Source organism: Octopus sinensis, linkage group LG30 (assembly GCF_006345805.1).
Source record: "Octopus sinensis linkage group LG30, ASM634580v1, whole genome shotgun sequence".
Classification (NCBI taxonomy): domain Eukaryota; kingdom Metazoa; phylum Mollusca; class Cephalopoda; order Octopoda; family Octopodidae; genus Octopus; species Octopus sinensis.
Window position 1 is genome coordinate 11,472,100 of NC_043026.1, and position 20,028 is coordinate 11,492,127.

General features: G+C 38.4%; 1 protein-coding gene and 1 long non-coding RNA gene across 3 annotated transcripts; both read right to left on the minus strand.

The window, feature by feature from the left end:
• Window positions 1–1,112: 1,112 nt before the first annotated feature.
• Window positions 1,113–15,971, minus strand: LOC118760844 (zinc finger protein 724-like). 2 transcript variants are annotated; one of them, XM_036515459.1, is made up of 3 exons: window positions 15,500–15,971; window positions 15,131–15,163; window positions 1,113–2,041 (listed from the first exon to the last, which is right to left on the minus strand). In XM_036515459.1, the coding sequence occupies exons 1-3, from the start codon at window positions 15,735–15,737 to the stop codon at window positions 1,509–1,511; spliced, it is 804 nt and encodes a 267-aa protein (XP_036371352.1). In that variant the 5' UTR covers window positions 15,738–15,971; the 3' UTR covers window positions 1,113–1,508. The 2 variants fall into 2 exon arrangements, with proteins under 2 accessions (XP_036371352.1, XP_036371353.1); XM_036515460.1 differs by lacking the exon at window positions 1,113–2,041 and adding an exon at window positions 13,503–14,626.
• Window positions 15,972–16,033: 62 nt separating this feature from the next.
• On the minus strand, window positions 16,034–19,698 carry LOC115226605. Its single transcript, XR_005004416.1, has 2 exons — window positions 19,538–19,698; window positions 16,034–16,138 (listed from the first exon to the last, which is right to left on the minus strand). It is a non-coding gene; the product is annotated as an uncharacterized LOC115226605 (long non-coding RNA).
• Between the last annotated feature and the right edge of the window lie 330 nt (window positions 19,699–20,028).

Consider the following 20,028-nt stretch of genomic DNA (forward strand, 5'->3'; position numbering starts at 1 on the left):
GAACCAGACCAAAATGGATGAATGTAATAGCAAATTACACCCCCAAAATATAATCGTAACAACCAGATGCACCCCCATAACAGAATAGAGAAAATAATAAGAAAAGTGGTGGGGGTGAATACACAGGATACAACCCCCAAAAGTATGCAGTTCAGGCAGTAGCAAAACAACATTCAAACAAGCGGGAATATCAGGTGCACCTACCTAGTGGAAATAATGGCAGAAACCAAAGAACGCTGAATCTTACAAGTGAAGTAAACTACCCCAGGCGTACACATACACAAAACATAAAGAAATATGATAGCAAGATTCCCACACACCTGGACAGCCACAAGAGAAAAAAGAAAGGACCTAACATTAACAACCACACATCATTTGATATCTGTTTTCAATGCTGGCAAGAACTGGATGGTTTGACTGAAAAGGCGGCGAGCTGGTAATTATCGGTATTTCGTCTGCCGCTACATTCTGAGTTCAAATTCCTCCGAGGTTGACTTTGCCCTTCATGTTTTCAGGGTCGATAAATTAAGTACCATTTACGCACTGGGGTCGATATAATCGACTTAATCCATTTGTCTGTCCTCTCTGTGTTTAGCCCCTTGTGGGTAATAAAGAAATAAGAATCGTTAGCACGCCGGGCGAGATGCTTAGCGGTATTTCGTCTGCCGCTACGTTCTGAGTTCAAATTCTGCCGAGGTCGACTTTGCCTTTCATCCTTTCGGGATTGATAAATTAAGTACCAGTTACGCACTGGGGTCGATATAATCGACTTAATCCGTTTGTCTGTCCTTGTTTGTCTTCTCTGTGTTTAGCCCCTTGTGGGTAGTAAAGAAATAGGTTTTTCGTCTGCCGTTACGTTCTGAGTTCAAATTCCGCCGAGGTCGACTTTGCCTTTCATCCTTTCGGGATTGATAAATTAAGTACCAGTCACGCACTGGGGTCGATATAATCGACTTAATACCTATGTCTTTCCTTGTTTGTCCTCTCTGTGTTTAGCCCCTTGTGGGTGATAAAGAAATAGGTATTTCGTCTGTCGTTGCGTTCTGAGTTCAAATTCCGCCGAGGTCGACTTTGCCCTTCATCCTTTCTGGGTTGATAAATTAAGTACCAGTTACACACTTGGGGTCGATGTAATCAACTTAATACCTATATCTGTCCTTGGTTGTCCCCTCTATGTTTAGCCCCTTATGGGTAATAAAGAAATAGGTATATTGACAAAGGTCTCAGTCATTTGTCAATGCCACCATGAGGGACAATTCTATAGGACTGCCTGACACATTTAGTTGACAAATATATTATTTAAGGCAAACATAAGTAAAACACAAATTCTTTTCACTTTAATGTTTTTTTATGTATTTAATTTCAATTTGCAAATGTTCGTCAATTCGCTACAATCTCCTTAGAAAATGTTGGTTGTTATGAGATGAAATGATCTCGGACAATATAGTCACACTTTTGTACACATTCATCAGTGTCTATATGAGTGAGTTTTGAGAGAATGATTTACCCTAGATAGCACAATTATAAGGATTCTCCCCTGTTGGAATACATTTGTGCATAATTAATTTACTTTTTACAGAGAATGATTTACCACAGATATCACACCAATATGGTTTCTCCCCAGTATGAATAGGTTTGTGTTTGGCTAAAACATCCCTTCGAGAGAATGATTTACCACAGATATCACAACAATAGGGTTTCTCTCCTGTGTGAATATGTTTGTGATCAGTTAAATTCCTACTTTGAGAGAATGATTTATCACAGATATCACAACAATAGGGTTTCTCTCCTGTATGGATACGCTTGTGATCAGTCAAATTCCTACTTCGATAGAATGAGTTACCACAGATATCGCAGTGAAATGGTCTCTCTCCAGTATGAATATGCTTGTGATCGGTTAAATTCCTACCTCGAGAGAATGATTCACCACAGATATCACAGTGAAATGGTCTCTCTCCGGTATGAATACGCTTGTGAGTTACTAAGGCACTTCCAACAGTGAATGATTTACCACAGATATCACACTGATATGGCTTCTCTCCTGTATGGATACGCTTGTGAGGAGCTACAGAACTTTTGAAAACGAACGATTTACCACAGATATCACACTGAAATGGCTTCTCTCCTGTATGAATACGCTTGTGAGATGTTAAAGCATTACTTTGAGAGAATGATTTACCACAGATATCACAGGAAAATGGCTTCTCTCCTGTATGAATTCGCTTGTGAGATACCAAGTCACGTGCACGAGAGGATAATTTACCACAGATATCACAGTGAAATAGCTTCTTTCCAGTATGAATACGTTCGTGATTAGTTAAGTCACTTCGAACAGGGAATGATTCACCACAGATGTCACAGTGGAATGGCTTCTCTCCTGTATGAATTCGTTTGTGAGTAGTTAAACTATGTTTGTAAGTGAAAAACGTTTTACAGATATTGCACTGATATCTTGATTGTGGTTTCTCTTTCGACATCTCTTCACAATAAAAATATATGTTTCAGTTTTCTCACACAATCCATTTGTCCATTATTTCACTGTCATGATCACATGGATACATTTCCTATTTTCGATTGCAATCTCTGGTTAAAATCTGAAGTTGCTGTAGGATTCTTTATAAAATTATCCAAGTTTAATTTGTGTACAAAATCACATTGTAGACGTTCCAAATATTTAACCCTTTCGTTACCGCATTTATTTTGAGATGCTCTGTGTTTCTTTCAATTACTTTGAATATACCAAAGAATTTAGTAAAATAACTTGGTTATCATTCAGCTGGTGTTAGGAACATAAATTTTGACTAAGGTTTGGTGTAAGATTTTAATTCAGAACTTATGAAAACAGGACATTTGTACTCAGAGCCAAAGCCGGTTTCAGCCGGGTTGGTAACGAAAGGGTTAAGGAGAGAAATGTTGCTATCAATCTCAGTTCAGAAGAAACATTTTACTGTAATTCTCTAGGGTTATGAAATCTTTTCTGTACAACCTTTTCTTTCAGTTTTAAAAGGTGATAAATATTGATGATGGAAGCAATGCCATGATGCCAAATGTCGTCTGATATTCTGAAAAGATACAGAGGACATTTTAAAAGTATAAATAAAACAATGGATCAGAACTACAACCTTCACCATCACTGCAACCATTACATTGGTTTTGGAATATCAACATCACTTTAGAGGCTGTGCCTCTGAAAATATGTCTATATCATTACCATATATATACATCACGCTAAACGATGATGATATCATTGTCATCATCATCATCATCGTTTAACGTCCGCTTTCCATGCAAGCATGGGTTAGATGATTTGTCTCAGGACTGGTGAATCAGATGGTTACATCAGGCTCCAATCTTGATCTGCCATATATATATATATATATATATATATATTACGACCAGTCCATCAGATGTAGTTACACATCGCATTGTTTTAGCCTTCGAATGACGCCACCCCGCTGGCTAAGCGAGCAGGCCAACAGAATAAAGAGTGGCGAAAGAGTACAGCAGGGATCACCACCCCCTGCTGGAGCGTCGTGGAGCCTTTAGGTGTTTTCGCTCAATAAACACTCGCAACACCCGGTCTGGGAATCGAAACCGCAATCCTACGACCACGAGTCCGCTGCCCTAACCACTGGGCCATATATATATGTGTGTGCACACATGTATCATCATCGTTTAGCGTCCGTTTTCCATGCTAGCATGGGTTGGACGGTTCAACTGGGGTCTGTGAAGCCGGAAGGCTTCATCAGGCCCAGTCAGATCTAGCAGTGTTTCTACGGCTGGATGCCCTTCCTAACGCCAACCACTCCGTGAGTGTAGTGGGTGCTTTTTACGTGTATATACGTGTATATACACATATTACATTGTATACGGAGGCAAAGTAGCTGAGCTCCTGGGCCACACGGAGGCAATGACCAAGACCTTTGGCATTATATTGTGTTTGAGAAGAAGACCCATCAAACCAAGCAAAATCACAGTCGTGACAGATACTGGTGTCACGCAAATGGCACACATGCCAGTGGCACATAAAATCACTCATTACACTCTCAGAGTGGTTGGCATTAAGAAGGGCATCCAGCTAATGAAACTACAGTCTGGTCCAGCCTTCCAGCTTACGAGCCTTGGACAACAGATGCTAAATGATGATGAAGATGATATATACATGTCGCATAACCATATCAATTTCCATGCGGCGAATACAAACTCGCAAAAGTTTTCTCAGCAATTCCAAAAAATAAAATTATAACGAGTTATATGGGCTGCTTAAACTAGGATTTCGGAATATAAAATAATTTATCAAAGGTACTACAAGCAAACAGTGGTCCCGGTGCGCGCACTCGCGCTACCTAGTCGTAAGTAGTCGATCATACAACGACTCGCGCGTATGTTTGTATTTCAAGGCTGAATCCATATCAAAGGAAATTAAATAATATTTTTCGAACAAAGTAAATAAAACGCAAAGGAATTAATTTTTTAAACTAAGTAAATAAATTATTTTTTAAAACAATGTATATAATTTTTTTTACACAAATTAAATATTTTTCGAACAAAGTAAATGAAAGGCCAAATAAATAATTTTTTAAACGGCAATGTAAATAAATTATTTTTATAAACAAACTTAAAGGCGGTGCTCCAGCATGGCCGCAGTCAAATAAATGACTGAAACAAGTAAAAGAGCAAACTAAGGTTAGGGGGTTAAAAAAGTCGTTGTAGGATCGACTACTTACGACTAGCTAGCGCGAGTGCGCGTACCGGGACCACTGTTCGCTAGTTGTACCTTTATCAAATATTTATCTCGCTATATTATTTCACATGTAACAATGGACTTCGTCTATTTAAGAATAACAGATCGGACAATTCAGTCTCGAAGTATCATTCTGTAAAAGTCAGCAAAACGGGGGCTTCCGGGAGCAAATATCTTTGTACCAATGTTCTCAAGTGTTTTTCACTTGTATTGTTGAAGGATTCACAGTATAGCAATTCTCTCACTTACATACATTATTACAGATTTATTATTCAAGTAAATCTTTGTCAACTTACCGTTCCTCACATGCAATCAGTCAGTGCCCAATTAAACAACAATTAAATCAACCTCTCGCCGATCATGTACGTCGGACAAAGAACGAGGTTGTTCCCCTTTACATACTGTGTGTTTCTTGAATTCTCCGGTAGAAGGAGAGAGAGAGTTGCAAAGAGCACGAATTAAAACCGAGTGTTCCAATGTCACAATATTCCCGATATAACGTGGAAATAGGGCGGCGAGCTGGCAGAATCGTTAGCACGCCGGGCGAAATGCGTAGCCGTATTTCGTCTGCCGTTACGTTCTGAGTTCAAATTCCGCCGAGGTCCACTTTGCCTTTCATCCTTTCGGGGTCGATAAATTAAGTACCAGTTACGCACTGGGGTCGATGTAATCGACTTAATCCCTTTGTTTGTCCCCTCTGTGTTTAGCCCCTTGTGGGTAATAAAGAAATAGATAGGTCCACTTTGCCTTTCATCCTTTCGGGGTCGATAAATAAAGTACCAGTTACGCACTGGGGTCGATGTAATCGACTTAATACCTATGTCTGTCTTTGTTTGTCCCCTCTATGTTTAGCCCCTTGTGGGTAATAAAGAAATAGGGACTTCGTCTGCCGTTACGTTCTGAGTTCAAATTCCGCCGAGGTCGACTTTGCCTTTCATCCTTTCGGGGTCGATAAATTAAGTACCAGTTACGCACCGGGGTCGATGTAATCGACTTAATACCTTTGTCTGTCCTTGTTTGTCCCCTCTATGTTTAGCCCATTGTGGGTAATAAAGAAATAGGTATTTCGTCTGCCGTTACCTTCTGAGTTCAAATTCCGCCGAGGTCGACTTTGTCTTTCATCCTTTCGGGGTCGATTACATAAGTACTAGTTATGCACTGGTCTCGATGTAATTGACTTAATCCGTTTGTCTGTCCTCTGTGTTTAGCCCCTTGTGGGTAGTAAAGAAATAGATATAACGTGGAAATAAGTGGATGCAGGAATAATATCAGAAGACAGGAGGCTGGCTAATGCAGGATCGAACCTCTCCTTGAAAAATGCATTTTAAAAAAATGTTTGGATTTTGTTAATACAGCATAGTAGTTTATTTGGGATTGCTGACAAGTGTCAACTAAACTTCCCAACTGCCAGCTAAAATACTTCTTTGTAATTCTCCATAAATTTATTATTTGTATCTCTAATCCCCAATCTATGCTTATTATAGCTAATCTAAATATTTCAACGTGCCATTCATCTGGAACTAATTTTTCACAACACAACTTAAAACACTGACATGGAGAAAACGAAACGTACTAAAACATCTCACCATTGTCACCTGGTATCCACGTTCTTCATCTGTGAAATGCATTTAAAGTGAGGATGATGCTTCATTTGTACTTTTGAATACATTTAACCCTTTCGTTACCAACCCGGCTGAAACCGCCCGTGGCTCTGTAGTACAAATGTCTTATTTTCATAAGTTCTGAATTAAAATGTTCCACCAAACCTTAGTCACAATTTATGTTCCTAACACCAGCTTAATGGTAACGAAGTTATTTTACTAAATTCTTTGTTTTATTTAAAATTAATTGAAAGAAATACAGAACATCTCAACAGAAATACGGTAATGAAAGGGAGCTCGATACTTAATTATTCTTCAGAAACATTCAGATTAATGGCATCAAATTATATTGTACCATCCGCCAGTTTAAGTCTATTGGATATCGCAGAAAGATTTACAGAATTCAGCTTTTTCTAAAATTTCGAATAAAATTTCCGTAAATCTCGTACATTTCATAATGCCTGTTTGTATATTTTAAATACAACTTTTAGAAAAAAAAACATATGTATTTTTATACGAGCTTATAAACAGAAACTAAGTACGTTTCGTCGTTTATGTTTTCCGAGTCGGTTCTTATAAAATCTATTGTGAGAGATCACTTTGGGTGGAATGGCGTCAAGGAAGCAGACTTTAATGAAAGACTATTAAAGCTATTTCATTATAAACACAGATTTATGACGCATAAAAGGTAAGATATAAATAATAATAATAATATTTTAGTGAAATAGTTGGACATGGGTAATAACCAAACCCTTTAATGTTACTAGGCAGACATTGAAATTAGTCCCATTCTCCCCCACTTTTGTCTAAGAGGAATTATTAAACTGGATAACTACACACGTGTGTGAAAACAGGATATTATAGAGTAAAATTTTCAACAAATACCTTTCAGAGGCGATCTTTCGTCTCTAGTAGACTTTTCCGTCGATTTCCGTAAAAAAAATTTTTTTTTTTTTACATATGGGCTTGCGGGAACTTTTGAAGTAATATACATACATATACACATACACCGAGTAAAAAATTTCAGTTATCTCTTTCTTTCACACATTACTCTGTCTCTTCACACACACTAACAGAAGCACTTCACTTACACAACATACTGTCTGTCTCCCACACCCCATCAAACACACACACACACACATGTACATCAGTGCTTCCCATGCACGGTAACTCCAAAAGAACTTCCCTCGTCATACAATCGCTTTCTCTTAGTCTCTTTCGCTCTCATTACTTCAAAAGTTCCCGCAAGCCCATATGTAAAAAAAAAAAAAAATTTTACGGAAAGGTCTACTAGAGACGAAAGATGGCCTAAAATTCTTAAGCATCTACTCACACCTATACTTACATTTACTTAGCAACACTATTAAAATAGAGTGGTTGTATACTGTCAACATAACGTGACAGTCCCGTAAAGGGAATTACACCACTGCTGTTTAGCCCTAGGAAGCATCGACGCTTCCTGTCGGCTTTGACACATTTCCTTGACACAAGGCCGATAGGAAGCGTCAATGCTTCCTAGGGCTAAACAGCGGTGTTGTAATTCCCTTACGGGACTGTCAAGGAGTGGCTGTGTGGTAAGTAGCTTGCTAAACAACCACATGGTTCTGGGTTCAGTCCCACTTTGTGGCATCTTGGGCAAGTGTCTTCTGCTATAGCCCCGGGCCGACCAATGCCTTGTGAGTGGATTTGGTAGACGGAAACTGAAAGAAGCCTGTCGTATATATGTGTATATATATGTATGTGTGTGTGTTTGTGTGCTGGTGTGTTTACATCCCCGTCACTTAGCGGTTCGGCAAAAAGAGACCGATAGAATAAGTACTGGGCTTACAAAGAATAAGTCCCGGGGTCGATTTGCTCGACTAAAGGCGGTGCTCCAGCATGGCCACAGTCAAATGACTGAAACAAGTAAAAGAATAAAGAAAAAACCACTGTATCGCTCCACCACCGTACATATCTCTATGAGATATTTAGAAATTTAATATTTCTGACTATTAAAATATACATCTTGAAAATAAGGGAAAACAGTTCTATTGTCTAGATAAATGTTTATTTCTGCAGCTTGTTTCTATAAGAAATATACTAAAATTTATTCTGTTGTATTTTAAGTATTCCCTGTATCTTATACTGTTGTTTCTCTACTCTTTCAGAATAATGACATTGGTACCAAACTATTATACACATCATCAATATTTATCTTTTAATGATACAAAGAAAGTGTTGTGCTGAATAGATATACTTCTGTGGAAAATTACATGCAAATATTTTCTCTGAACTGAGATTTATAACAAAAATTCTGTTCTTCCTTGACTGGAATGTGAGCAAGATTTTACATTTGAATTAAATTTGCACAAATACAAATATAAAATGGAGTTTGCAACTCGATCCAGTTGTTGACGAATATTACAGTGGTTGAAATACTTATCAGGAATAAAATACATTAATTAAAAGAAGATAAATATTTCAATGTTGTGGTAAAAAAAAAAAAGTTTCGTGGCGATATGAATAAAGAGAAAGGGAAGACATCATACCACTGTGATATTTGTGGAAAATCATTCTCAGAAAATGGTCGCTTAGCATCACACAAACGTATTCATGCAGGAGAGAAACCACATCAGTGTGATATCTGTGGTAAATCGTTCTCTGAAAATTCTAACTTGACAACACATAAGCGTGTTCATACAGGAGAGAAGCCATATCATTGTGATATCTGTGGTAAATCTTTCTCTGTAAGTAGTGTCTTAACGAACCATAAACGTATTCATACTGGAGAGAAGCCATATCACTGTGATATCTGTGGTAATTCATTCGCTGTGAGAGGTACCTTAACTAAACACAAACGTATTCACACAGGAGAGAAACCATATCATTGTGATATCTGTGGTAAATCATTCTCTGGAAGTAGTGACTTAACTAAACACAAACACGTTCATACAGGAGAGAAGCCTTACCAGTGTGATGTTTGTAGTAAGTCATTCTCTCAAAGTGGTGATTTAACAAAACACAAGTATATTCACACTGGTGAGAAACAATATCACTGTGATATCTGTGGTAAGTCATTCTCTCGAAATGATCATTTAGTTGTACATAAACATATTCACACAGGAGAGAAGCCATATCACTGTGATATCTGTGGTAAATCATTCTCTCTGGGAAATAACATGGCTATACACAAACGTATTCACACAGGAGAGAAACCATATCACTGTGAGATCTGTGGGAAATCATTCTCCCAGAGTGGTGATTTAACTAAACACAAACATATTCACACGGGAGAGAAGCCATACCATTGTGGTATCTGTGGTAAATCTTTCTCTCGAAACGATCGCTTGACTGAACATAAACGCAGCCATACAGGGGAGAAGCCATTTCACTGTAATATCTGTGGTAAAGCATTCTCTAAAACCAGTCAGTTATCTACACACATACGTATTCATACAGGAGAAAAGCCATATAAGTGTGACATCTGTGACAAAGCTTTCTCTAAAACAAGCCATTTAACTACACATGTGCGTATCCATACAGGAGAGAAACCATACCAATGTTATATCTGTGGTAAATCATTTCCTCAAAGGATTCATTTAACAAAACATATAGCTATTCATATACTATAGTAACTTTATCAGTATGAAGATTCATGTTGTCGATGATGATTTCAATAAATGATGAATTTCTCTTGAATGGTATTTTATTCATTTTTATGATCCAAATTCATGGTATTGTTCACTCAGCTTTTATTTATTTATTTTTTTTAGATCTTTTGTGTTTTTTATTGTATATATGTCAGCATGGAGTAATTACTTGACAGTTAACTTCTGTCTTAATCCTTTATTGCCCACAAGGAGCTAAACGTAGAGGGGACAAACAAGGACAGACATAGGTATTAAGTCGATTACATCGACCCCAGTGCATAACTGATACTTAATTTATTGACCCCGAAAGGATGAAAGGCAAAGTCGACCTCGGCGGAATTTGAACTCAGGACGTAGCAGCAGACGAAATACCTATTTCTTTACTACTTGCAAGGGGCTAAACACAGAGGGGACAACCAAGGGATTAAGTCGATTACATCGACCCCAGTGCATAACTGGTACTTAATTTATCGACCCCGAAAGGATGAAAGGCAAAGTCGACCTCGGCGGAATTTGAATTCAGAACGTAGCGGCAGACGAAATACTTATTTCTTTACTACCCACAAGGGGCTAAACACAGAGAGGACAAACAAGGACAGACACGCAGATTAGAGTCGATTACATCGACCCCGAAAGGATGAAAGGCAAAGTTGACCTCGGCAGAATTTGAACTCAGAACGTAGTGGCAGACAAAATACCACCAAGTATTTTGCCTGGCATGCTAACATTTCTGCCAACTCGCTGCCTAAATACCTACTTTGACAACCCCAAACTAAGGGTGCAACCTACCCACGAGTATCGACAGGGTGTATAAGTGCAGGGATGGCTGAGTGGATAGGACACGATGTGGTTTCAACTGCAGCAACACTACACAGCATTTTGGGCAAGTAAAACCATCCGAACGTGGCCGTAGCCAGTACCGCATCGACTGGCCTCCGTGCTGTGGGCACGTAACAAACACCATCCGATCGTGGCTGTTCGCCAGCCTCGTCTGGCACCTGTGTCAGTGGCACATAAAAAACACCATCCGAGCGTGGCCGTCTGCCAGCCTCATCTGGCACCTTTGTCGGTGGCACATAAAAAACACCATCCGAGCGTGGCCGTCTGCCAGCCTCGTCTGGCACCTGTGTCAGTGGCACATAAAATCACCCACTACACTCACGGAGTGGTTGGCGTTAGGAAGGGCATCCAGCTGTAGAAACACTGCCAGATCTGACTGGCCTGGTGCAGCCTTCGGGCTCGCCAGACCCCAGTTGAACCGTCCAACCCATGCTAGCATGGAAAGCGGACGTTAAACGATGATGATGATGATGATGATGATTTTCAACTACAGCAGCAGGCTAATTCCTTCTGAGTGGAATTGGTAGATGACAACTGTGCAGAAGCCTGTGATGTGTACGTACATGTCTGTGTGTGTGTCTTTACCATTGCACCTACTTGACAACCAGTGTTGGTTTGTTTATGTTCCAGTAGCTTTGCAGTTAGACAAAACGGGTTTGCGGAATAAGTACCAGACTCAAAATTAAAAAAAAACCCACAAGTACAGGGGTTGATTGGTTCAAACAAAACCCTTCTAAGCTGTGCTCCAGCATGACCACAGTTTAAGGACTGAGACAAGTTAAAAATGCAAGATAAAAGACTGCTAAATTTATCAGATTCAAAAAACATTTCATTGATTTTAAAAATAATTATTTGCATTTGAATATTAATTAAACAAAAGAAAAAACTTCAAAGCATTTTTTTTAAAAATATAAATTTTATTAAATTGTTTTTTGTTTTGGATATTTGTTATTTATAAAAAATTCTTTTAACATAGGCATAGGAGTGGCTGTGTGTAAGTAGCTTGCTTACGAACCACATGGGCAAGTGTCTTCTACTATAGCCTCAGGCCGACCAAAGCCTTGTGAGTGGATTTAGTAGACAGAAAATATATGGCGGTGCCCCAGCATGGCCACAGCTCATAAGCTGAAACTAGAATCAATCAATCAATCAATAAAAAATATGCATAAAAAAATATATATAAAAATACAAAATGGGACAAGAACGCAGCTGAAATTGCGAGGATGATCCAGTTCTTGACTGAAGATTAAAGGCTTCGAATGACCCGTCCGTTTTTTGTGTCGTCTATTTGAATGTTTTGCGTTCTTGTCCCATTTTGTATTTTTATATATATTTTTTATACATATATTATTGCGGTGTAACGTACACCTTGTTCTCTTCTATGTATATATACATATAAAATATTAGAAAAAACCCACCCTTTATCAATTCAAGATGAATGATTAAATTACACCATCTAGAAAATTACATATAATAGAAAAGTTAAAATGAATAAAACAGTAATAGAAATAAATTTTTCAAAGATCAAAAAATCAGAATAAATCAATAATAAATAACCAAATAAAAGAATAAATGATAAAAAAAAATCGTAAAAAAAAGGGATAAATGAAATAATAAAAAATAAGATAGGGAAAAATTTTATTTAAGAAGTTTGTAGGTGCAGTCACTGAGAGGATGGGGTTGAGTTGAGTCAGAAAGGAGTTTGGGTATGTAGAGTGAAAATTGGTGGGTCCATTACGTAGGGCAGTGGTTTTCAACCAGGGTTCCGCCAGTACAGTCCAGGGGTCCCGCAAGAAGTTACAAAACTGCTAAAATCGGCAGTAATTTTTAATTCTCCTGTGCAGATATGTGTGCATAAGACTATTAAATTATTGCACAGGGGTTCCTCGAGCCAGTGGAATGCTTCCTTGGGGTTCCGCTCCAGCAAAAAGTTTGAAAAGCACTGGTCTAACTCAGTGGTTTTCAACCAGGGTTCCGCCAGTACAGTCCAGGGGTTCCGCAAGAAGTTCCAAAACTGCTAAAATCGGCAGTAATTTTTAATTCTCCTGTGCAGATATGTGTGCATAAGACTATTAAATTATTGCACAGGGGTTCCTCGAGCCAGTGGAATGCTTCCTTGGGGTTCCGCTCCAGCAAAAAGTTTGAAAAGCACTGGTCTAACTCAGTGGTTTTCAACCAGGGTTCCGCCAGTACAGTCCAGGGGTTCCGCAAGAAGTTCCAAAACTGCTAAAATCGGCAGTAATTTTTAATTCTCCTGTGCAGATATGTGTGCATAAGACTATTAAATTATTGCACAGGGGTTCCTCGAGCCAGTGGAATGCTTCCTTGGGGTTCCGCTCCAGCAAAAAGTTTGAAAAGCACTGGTCTAACTCAGTGGTTTTCAACCAGGGTTCCGCCAGTACAGTCCAGGGGTTCCGCAAGAAGTTCCAAAACTGCTAAAATCGGCAGTAATTTTTAATTCTCCTGTGCAGATATGTGTGCATAAGACTATTAAATTATTGCACAGGTGTTCCTCGAGCCAGTGGAATGCTTCCTTGGGGTTCCGCTCCAGCAAAAAGTTTGAAAAGCACTGGTCTAACTAGTGTCTAACTGACTGTGTCTAACTCAGCGGTTTTCAACCAGGGTTCTGCCAGTACAGTCCAGGGGTTCCGCAAGAAGTTACAAAACTGCTAAAATCGGCAGTAATTTTTAATTCTCCTGTGCAGATATGTGTGCATAAGACTATTAAATTATTGCACAGGGGTTCCTCGAGCCAGTGGAATGCTTCCTTGGGGTTCCGCTCCAGCAAAAAGTTTGAAAAGCACTGGTATAGGGCAAGGCCGAAGACTGTGATATTGGAAGTGGAGTGGTTGGCCAAACGAAAATGACGGGCAACAGGGGTGTTTGTATGCAGACAAATATCTCGTAGGTGTTTGATGAACCGGCTGGCAAGCCAGTGGCCTGTTTGGCCAATGTAAAGTTTGTTGCAGAGATTACACCTGATGCAATAGATAAGGCTGGAAGAAGTGCGGGAGAAGGAGTTCTTAATGTAGAGGGTGTGCTTGTTGGGTCCGGTGAAGGAGGAGAGGGTGGTGTCGGAGAGGAGGAGGCAATAGAAGGGGTTCAAAAAGTTGACTGAGCGCTTCCTCCTTGTATAGGTCCCCGGAAGCCACGGGGTGTGACATGATGATGAAAAGAAAGATAGCTAGAGCGGCGGGTTTTATTAAAAAGAGAATGAAAGAGTTGTATAAAGGGTTGGAAAGAAAATAGGAGAGAAGAAAGCAGAGGTGCAAAAGGAATGAATGGAGGTCAGGCATGGCGAGAAGGTGTGAATGTAGGTGCAGGTGATGGCAAGGAGGAGGCATTGGAGAAGGTGAACTTGTACCAGGGGACCAGGTGATGTGATGAAAGGTTAGTGTGTGACAGAGAGGAGATAAATGGTTACCTGATCAGAGAGAGAGTGATCAAGACTGAGACCAGTATAGGTGTGTTGTTATAGAGGAGATACATGGTTAACCAGTCAGAGGGAGGGTGAAATTATCCTTGACAACCAGAAATTTTATACTGATACAGTTACTGTCGTACATGAATATCAACATGTTTCATTAAATGGATCCTTTGAGAGAATGATTTCTCACACATATCACACTGATATGGTTTCTCTCCTGTATGAATACGTTTATGCGTAGTTAACTGGTTTTTTTGTGAGAATGATTTACCACAGATGTCACAGTGATAGGGTTTCTCTCCTGTGTGGATACGTTTGTGAGAAGTTAATTCACCGTTCTGAGAGAACGACTTACCACAGATATCACAGTGATATGGTTTTTCTCCTGTGTGAATACGTTTGTGTATAGCTATGTTAGTTACATGAGAGAACGTTTTACCACAGATGTCACAGTGATATGGCTTCTCTCCTGTATGACTTCGTTTGTGTTCATTCAAGTGAGAACTTCGAGAGAATGATTTGCCACAGACATCACAGCAATATGGTCTCTCTCCTGTGTGAATACGTTTGTGTTTAGTTAAATCACTACACCGGGAGAATGATTTCCCACAGACGTCACAATGATATGGCTTCTCTCCTGTATGAGTACGTCTGTGTTTAGTTAAGTGTTCTTTTAGAGCAAACGACTTACCACAGATATCACAGCGGTAAGGTTTTTCTCCTGTATGAATATGCTTGTGTTCAGTTAAGTAACCATTTCGAGAGAATGATTTACCACAGATATCACAGAAATATGGTTTCTCTCCTGTATGAATACGTTTGTGATTAGTTAGGCAACTATTTCCAGGGAATGATTTACCACAGATTTCACAACAATAAGGTTTCTCACCTGTGTGAATACGTTTATGTTTAGTTAAGGTACCTTTTTCAGAGAACAGTTTTCCACAGATATCACAGGAATATGGTTTCTCTCCTGTATGAATACGTTTGTGATTAGTTAAGGTACCTCTGACAGAGAATGATTTACCACAGATATCGCAGCAATATGGCTTCTCACCTGTATGAATACGTTTGTGTGTCGTTAAGAATCGATTTTCAGAGAACGATTTACTGCAAATATCACACTGAAATGGTTTCTCTCCTGTGTGAATATGTTTGTGATTAGTTAAGATACCTCTCTGAGAGAACGATTTGCCACAGATATCACACTGATATGGTTTCTCTCCTGTATGGATACGTCTGTGATTAGTTAAGACACTACTTACAGAGAATAATCTACCACAGATATCACAGCGATATGGTTTCTCTCCTGTGTGAATACGTTTGTGTGTCTGTAAGTTACAACGTTCAGAAAATGATTTACCACAGATATCACAGTGATATGGTTTTTCTCCTGCATCAGTACATTTGTGTCTTGCTAAGTTACCACTTCCAGAGAATGATTTCCCACAAATATCACAACGGTATGATGATGTTTTTCGATTCTTTTTATTCATTTTACCAGGACAATCAATACTTTTAAATAGTCTTTTATATTTAAACTTATTCACACATTATTCATCTTCACTTTTTTCCTCTTTTTTTTCACCACAATCTTGGAACGTTTATCTTCTTTTCACATATATTTCCTTGCTAATAAACATTTATACTACTGTGATCTTTGCTGGTATATGATGTGGGTTGCAAACTTCTTTTTAAATCCATCCACATTCAATATAATCTTGTACACATTCTGGACAATCAAGTGATGAATTATAATTAGCAATCTCAATACAGAAAAAATATTTGCCTGTAATTTGTCAGAGATTTATATAAAAAGATTCATATCTGTCCTGTATGACATTCTCCTTCAGTCTTTAAATGATACAATTCTTTGATGCCAATGTCATTTGTTATTCTGCAATAGTAGAGAAACAACAGTATAAGATATAGGGAAGTCTTAAAATACAACAGAATAAATTTTAGTATATTTCTTATAGAGATAAGCTGTAGAAATAAACATTTACCTGGACAACTGAACTATTTTCCTCTCTTTGGAAGATGTAAATTATAATAGTGTAGATATATATGTTATATATATATATGTATAGTACAGATGTGGGTGGGTGGTTAAGAATCTTGGCTTCCAACTCTTTGATCTTGGGTTTATTTCCATTGCTTGACATCTTGGGTAAGTGCCTCCTACTATAGCCACAGACTGACCAAAGCCTTGTGAGTGGATTTGGTAGATGGTATCTGAGTTCAAATTCCGCCGAGGTCAACTTTGCCTTTCATCCTTTCGGGGTCGATTAAATAAGTACCAGTTACGCACTGGGGTCGATGTAATCGACTTAATCCGTGTGTCTGTCCTTGTTTGTCCCCTCTGTGTTTAGCCCCTTGTGGGTAGTAAAGAAATAGGTATCTGTGTGGAAGCATGTTGTGTGTGTGTGTACTTGCACACACATATTTATACATACATATATACATTCATATACACACACATTTCAGGTAGAGCAGCTAGTGGGATTTTAAAGGTGGGATATGAATATATAAACAAGTGGGTGTGTTCAAGAGCTGTCAATCAAGTAAGGCACAGATTATGGAAGGGGAAAATATTAAAATTTATTGTCTAATGTCATACATATTATTGCATTCTTAATAAATGTAAAACTAGATTTTCTGTTTCTTCAACACCAAAGCTAGTGTATAATATAGTGCTAGCAATATTAACAATGATAAAGGCATGAATCAGATCAACAATTGCTTGCATAGCAATGACACCGACAACAGAAATACCGATAATGGTGATTTCGTCCGCCACTGCATTCTGAGTTCAAATTCCGCCGAGGTCAACTTTGCCTTTCATTCTTTCGGGGTCGATAAATTAATTTTCCAGTTATGCATCGGGGTCGATTTAATCGACTTAATCCCTTTGTCTGTCCTTGTTTGTCCCCTTTATGTTTAACCTCTTGTTAAATGGTGGTGGTGGCGGTGAGCTGGCAGAAACGTTAGCACGCTAGGTGAAATGCTTAGTGGTATTTCGTCTGTCATTACGTTCTGAGTTCAAATTCCACCGAGGTCAACTTTGCCTTTCATCCTTTCGGTGTCGATAAATTAAGTACCAGTTACGCACTGGGGTCGATGTAATCGACTTAATACCTTTGTCTGTCCTTGTTAGTCCCCTCTATGTTTAGCCTCTTGTAGGCAATAAAGAAATAAGTAATAGGGGTAACAATGACAATATTCGTGGTAATTAGAGAGTACTAGGTTAATGAATAGCATTGGTGGTAAATAACACTTGGTATTCCAGTAATAACTATAGTATTTAAGATTATTATGATCCCTTTTGCTTCTAATTTGATCTTGGATAACAGGAGTGAAATTAATGAATATAACACCAATTGTAGCTTTAGTGATGCTACTGTTTACTGTTTTACTTGTTTCAGTCATTTGACTGCGGCCATGCTGGAGCACCGCCTTTAGTCGAGCAAATCGACCCCAGGACTTATTCTTTGTAAGCCCAGTACTTATTCTATCGGTCTCTTTTGCCGAACCGCTAAGTGACGGGGAGGTAAACACACCAGCATCGGTTGTCAAGCAATGCTAGGGGTACAAACACACATTACATATATATATATATATATATATATATATATATATATATATACGACAGGCTTCTTTCAGTTTCCATCTACCAAATCCACTCACAAGGCATACAACATATAATATTCCTTTTATTGATACCCATAAAACGACTGAAACGAGATAAAGGGATGTTTATAGGCGCAGGAGTGGCTGTGTGGTAAGTAGCTTGTTTACCAACCACATGGTTCCGGGTTCAGTCCCACTGCGTGGCACCATGGGCAAGTGTCTTCTACTATAGCCTCGGGCCGACCAAAGCCTTGTGAGTGGATTTAGTAGACGGAAACTGAAAGAAGCCCGTCGTATATATATATATATATATATATATATATATATATATATATATATAACATTATTGGTGAATTGAAGAAATGGAGCTGAACGCAGATTGAACAGAAATCGTTTTATTTCATTCTACACGTGTTTCGAAACACGTGTAGAATGAAATAAAACGATTTCTGTTCAATCTGCGTTCAGCTCCATTTCTTCAATTCATCAATAATGTTTTAATTTCAATTATCCGCACCAACGCACGGTTGCAACGCCAGATGGTTGTACCTCCAACCGTGCTGTTTACTGCTGTGATTTTTGCTACTAAGGTATCGGTTAAACTTTTGATTAATCTACTACAAGATTATTCATCTTTCTATTTCACATAATATATATATATATATATATATATGTGTGTGTGTGTGTGTGTGCACGAGTATGTATGTGTGTCTATGTTAGTCCTCCTAGCATTGCTTGACAACCGATGCTGGTGTGTTAATGTCCCCGTCACTTAGCGGTTCGGCAAAAGGGACCGATAGAATAAGTCCCGGGGTCGAGTTGCTCCAGCATGGCCGCAGTCAAATGACTGAAACAAGTAAAAAGAGCAAAAAGTAAAAAAAAAAAGAGTCTTTTAGTGTCTTAGCGTTTTTCTCCGCCTATAGCAAAAGAAAAAAAGCACCATATTTTCCACAAATATGTTTTTGAGTGTGTAGATTACGATCATGTCGGATTTAATGTGAAGACAAAGTTTGCTGTGAAGTCACATAATAAACAAACCTTTCGTTCCGCATTCGTTTTCAGAAAGCGAATTATCGCCACTCTTATTTTTTCTCTCCCAAAACAGACTTTTTTCCTATAGGATTGTAATGTACACCGCATGGAAGGCATTTGTTGAAATATTATTTAAAAATAACGGTCGACTTTGCCTTTCATCCTTTCGGGGTCGATAAATAAAGTACCAGTTACGCACTGGAGTCGATGTAATCGACTTAATCCCTTTGTCTGTCTTTGTTTGTCCCCTCTATGTTTAGCCCCTTGTGGGTAATAAAGAAATAAGTATTTCGTCTGCCGTTACGTTCTGAGTTCAAATTCCGCTGAGGTCGACTTTGCCTTTCATCCTTTCGGGATCGATAAATTAAGTACCAGTTACTCACTGGGGTCGATGTAATCGACTTAATCCCTTTGTCTGTCTTTGTTTGTCCCCTTGTGGGCAGTAAAGAAATATATTTAAAAATACACATTTTTCACACATGGGTTGTTATGTATAAATCTGTTTAATTACTGATTTTAGGAAAAGCGGTGGAGAATAGAATTAATATCAACGTCTGACTAGCAACAGCAAAACGTTTTACATTGCCCATGTTCAACTACATTTACTTAAAATATCTGCATTATTATATCTTACCTGTTATGCAACATAAATCTGTGTTCATAGTGAAATATCATGAATTACAGCAAGTGCCTGTTTCGAGGCGTCATTCAACACGGAGTCAAATTTCACAACAGAAATTACAAAAACCGACTCGGAGACACAAACGACGAACTGTATTTAGTTTCGGTTTAGAAGCTCCACGTATTATATATATATATATATATATATATATAGCAAAAACTGTCTGATGAACGGCAACGAGAAACTCAGAGTAACAGATTTTGTTGAATTTTCTGCTGCTTAAAATAAAGTATATATATATATATATATATATATATATATATATATATATGGTTCGAAATATGCAGTCACTGTTAAATGCACTGGATTTTCGAAAGTTTTACTTAAAATATACAATAGAATTTCGGACATCACCCAATTTTACTTTAAATTCCTACCCGTTTACCGGCTTCTATCTTAATGCAGAGAACATGAATGGTTTTGCTTATTCCAATAAAGAAAAC

Excerpts from the sequence above, each read along its gene's own strand:
- LOC118760844 (XM_036515459.1), bottom strand. The coding sequence starts at position 15,737 with ATGAATAAAAAGAATCGAAAAACATCATCATACCGTTGTGATATTTGT. Across the intron at positions 15,164-15,499 it reads TAGATTATTCTCTGTAAGTA|GTACCTTAACTAAACATAAA; the intron begins GTGTCTTAACTA and ends TCTCTGAAAAAG. Across the intron at positions 2,042-15,130 it reads ACATAAACGTATTCACACAG|GAGAGAAGCCATATCAGTGT; the intron begins GTGAGAAACCTT and ends GTATCCATACAG.